This window comes from Littorina saxatilis, linkage group LG15, assembly GCF_037325665.1.
Source record: "Littorina saxatilis isolate snail1 linkage group LG15, US_GU_Lsax_2.0, whole genome shotgun sequence".
In the NCBI taxonomy this organism is placed as follows: domain Eukaryota; kingdom Metazoa; phylum Mollusca; class Gastropoda; order Littorinimorpha; family Littorinidae; genus Littorina; species Littorina saxatilis.
In genome coordinates this window covers 10652682-10654782 of record NC_090259.1, presented here as the reverse complement: position 1 = coordinate 10654782, position 2101 = coordinate 10652682, and the positions used below count along the sequence as shown (strand labels likewise).

Below are 2101 nucleotides of genomic sequence, written 5' to 3'. Positions count from 1 at the left end.
GTCGTAGATCTGTTCGCTGCACCCAGAACACTTGGGGATGGCAGCTGAAAAGGAAAAGATATGAATGTCAAATGATAAATTAAAAAACAAGAAAGGTAAGGTGATTGAACGTTTAATTATATACAGTAGTCAGGCTGATTAATAATTAAATTAGTCAAATATTGGTAAGTAGAGATCATTCTTCTTTTTTTGTTGTTGACAAACTTCAGTGAGAGTTATCACCTAGAGAGGGAGAGTGCTGATGATAAGATCTAGGCTAAACTGTGCACCTAATTACTCCCATGACTGAGTTTACGGAACAAACCATTCGACCAGCCGACCAGTCAAACAATCGACCACGAAACTTGATGATGAAGCACTGAACGTTTACTTTATGTGCATGAATACATTATAGTGAATGAGCGAAATGTGGAATTTTCCAAGTGTTAAACAGAGTGCAGTCTCTCCCACAAATCATCTCAAAACACAATACCAGATCCAGAGATAAAGGTAATTTACAGGAACAGCTTTTTATCAAAACTAATCAATTGATAAACGCCGAGCATGTGAGCTAAGACAAGATGGGAAAAGCCTAGTATCGACAGGCGCGTGTTATGATTCACATTCTAAAAAACAGCTAACTTATCTCTTTTACACTGAGAGACAGACAGACAGACAGACAGACAGACAGACAGACAGACAGACAGACAGACAGACAGACAGACAGACAGACAGACAGACAGCTAACGTTCCGAAAGTCATAATAAAAACAAACAAACACGAGAATTGTAAGATAATGGAACGCTTAATTGTGTATGTGTTATGGTGGGTTTTTCTCAAAACGTTCCATTAACAGTCAGATAGCCATACATGTACATGGATGTTGCTTCATCTTTTCCCTTATTTTTCTGTTCCTTTCTTACAACCTCCAAACCCTAAACCCCCCCAATCACCACTACCTCAACTTCTGCACTCAGCCAACCGTCCCCTTTTGTCTCCACAGCACGGAGGCACTTTTCCACCGGGGACAACGTCATGTCCTCCTACCCCCCTCCCCCCCCCCCCCCCCATCAAATAAAAAAAAGATACCCCGCCACCCCCTCCCACCAATCCCGCCTCTCCAACAAGTCTGGCACAATGGCGGCAAAGCAGCGGAACCCCACGGAACGCGGACACGTCGGGCATTAGGGGAATGAAAGTGAGAAAGTTGGATGGTCGGGGATTCGATTAGTCTGACACGGGGGGCAGGCCAAACCAGGCCTGTCTCTCTCTCGCTCTCTCTCTCTCGCTGTCTGTCTGTCTGTCTCTCTCTCTCTCTGTCTCTCTCTCTCTCTCTGTCTCTCTCTCGCTCTCTCTACCTCTCTCTGTCTGTCTGTCTCTCTCTCTCTCTTTCTCCTCTCTCCTCTCTCCCTGTGTCTCTCTCTCTGTGTCTCTCTCTCCTCTCTCTCTCTCTGTCCTCTCTCTCTCTCTCTTTGTGTCTCTCTCTGTGTGTGTGTGTGTGTGTATGTGTGTGTGTGTGTCTCTCTCTCTCCCTCTCTCTCTCTCTCCAGGACCGTACCCCGCTTTAATTTCATTAACGTTCCTCCACCCTGATCCCAGCTTCCCCCTACTGTTCCTGTCGCCTGTTTTTATATTTAGTCAAGTTTTGACTAAATATTTTAACATCGAGGGGGAATCGAAACGAGGGTCGTGGTGTATGTGCGTGTGTGTGTGTGCGTGCGTGCGTGTGTGTGTGTGTGTGTGTAGAGCGATTCAGACTAAACTACTGGACCGATCTTTATGAAATTTGACATGAGAGTTCCTGGGTATGAAATCCCCGAACGTTTTTTTCATTTTTTTGATAAATGTCTTTGATGACGTCATATCCGGCTTTTCGTGAAAGTTGAGGCGGCACTGTCACGCCCTCATTTTTCAACCAAATTGGTTCAAATTTTGGTCAAGTAATCTTCGACGAAGCCCGGGGTTCGGTATTGCATTTCAGCTTGGTGGCTTAAAAATTAATTAATGACTTTGGTCATTAAAAATCTGAAAATTGTAAAAAAAAATAAACATTTATAAAACGATCCAAATTTACGTTTATCTTATTCTCCATCATTTGCTGATTCCAAAAACATATAAATAT

At 43.5% G+C, this 2101-nt stretch overlaps 1 protein-coding gene across 1 annotated transcript in view; it reads right to left on the bottom strand.

The window, feature by feature from the left end:
* LOC138948551 (LIM/homeobox protein Lhx3-like) overlaps positions 1-1016 on the bottom strand; it is a 50420-nt gene extending 49404 nt beyond the window's left edge. The window contains exons 1-2 of the mRNA XM_070320104.1: positions 962-1016; positions 1-44 (exon numbers count right to left, since the gene is read on the bottom strand). The exon at positions 1-44 is cut by the window's left edge and continues 131 nt beyond it. Of these exons, the coding sequence (XP_070176205.1) occupies positions 1-44; positions 962-1016 (99 nt within the window). The remainder of the gene's footprint in view (positions 45-961) is intronic.
* Positions 1017-2101: the final 1085 nt, after the last annotated feature.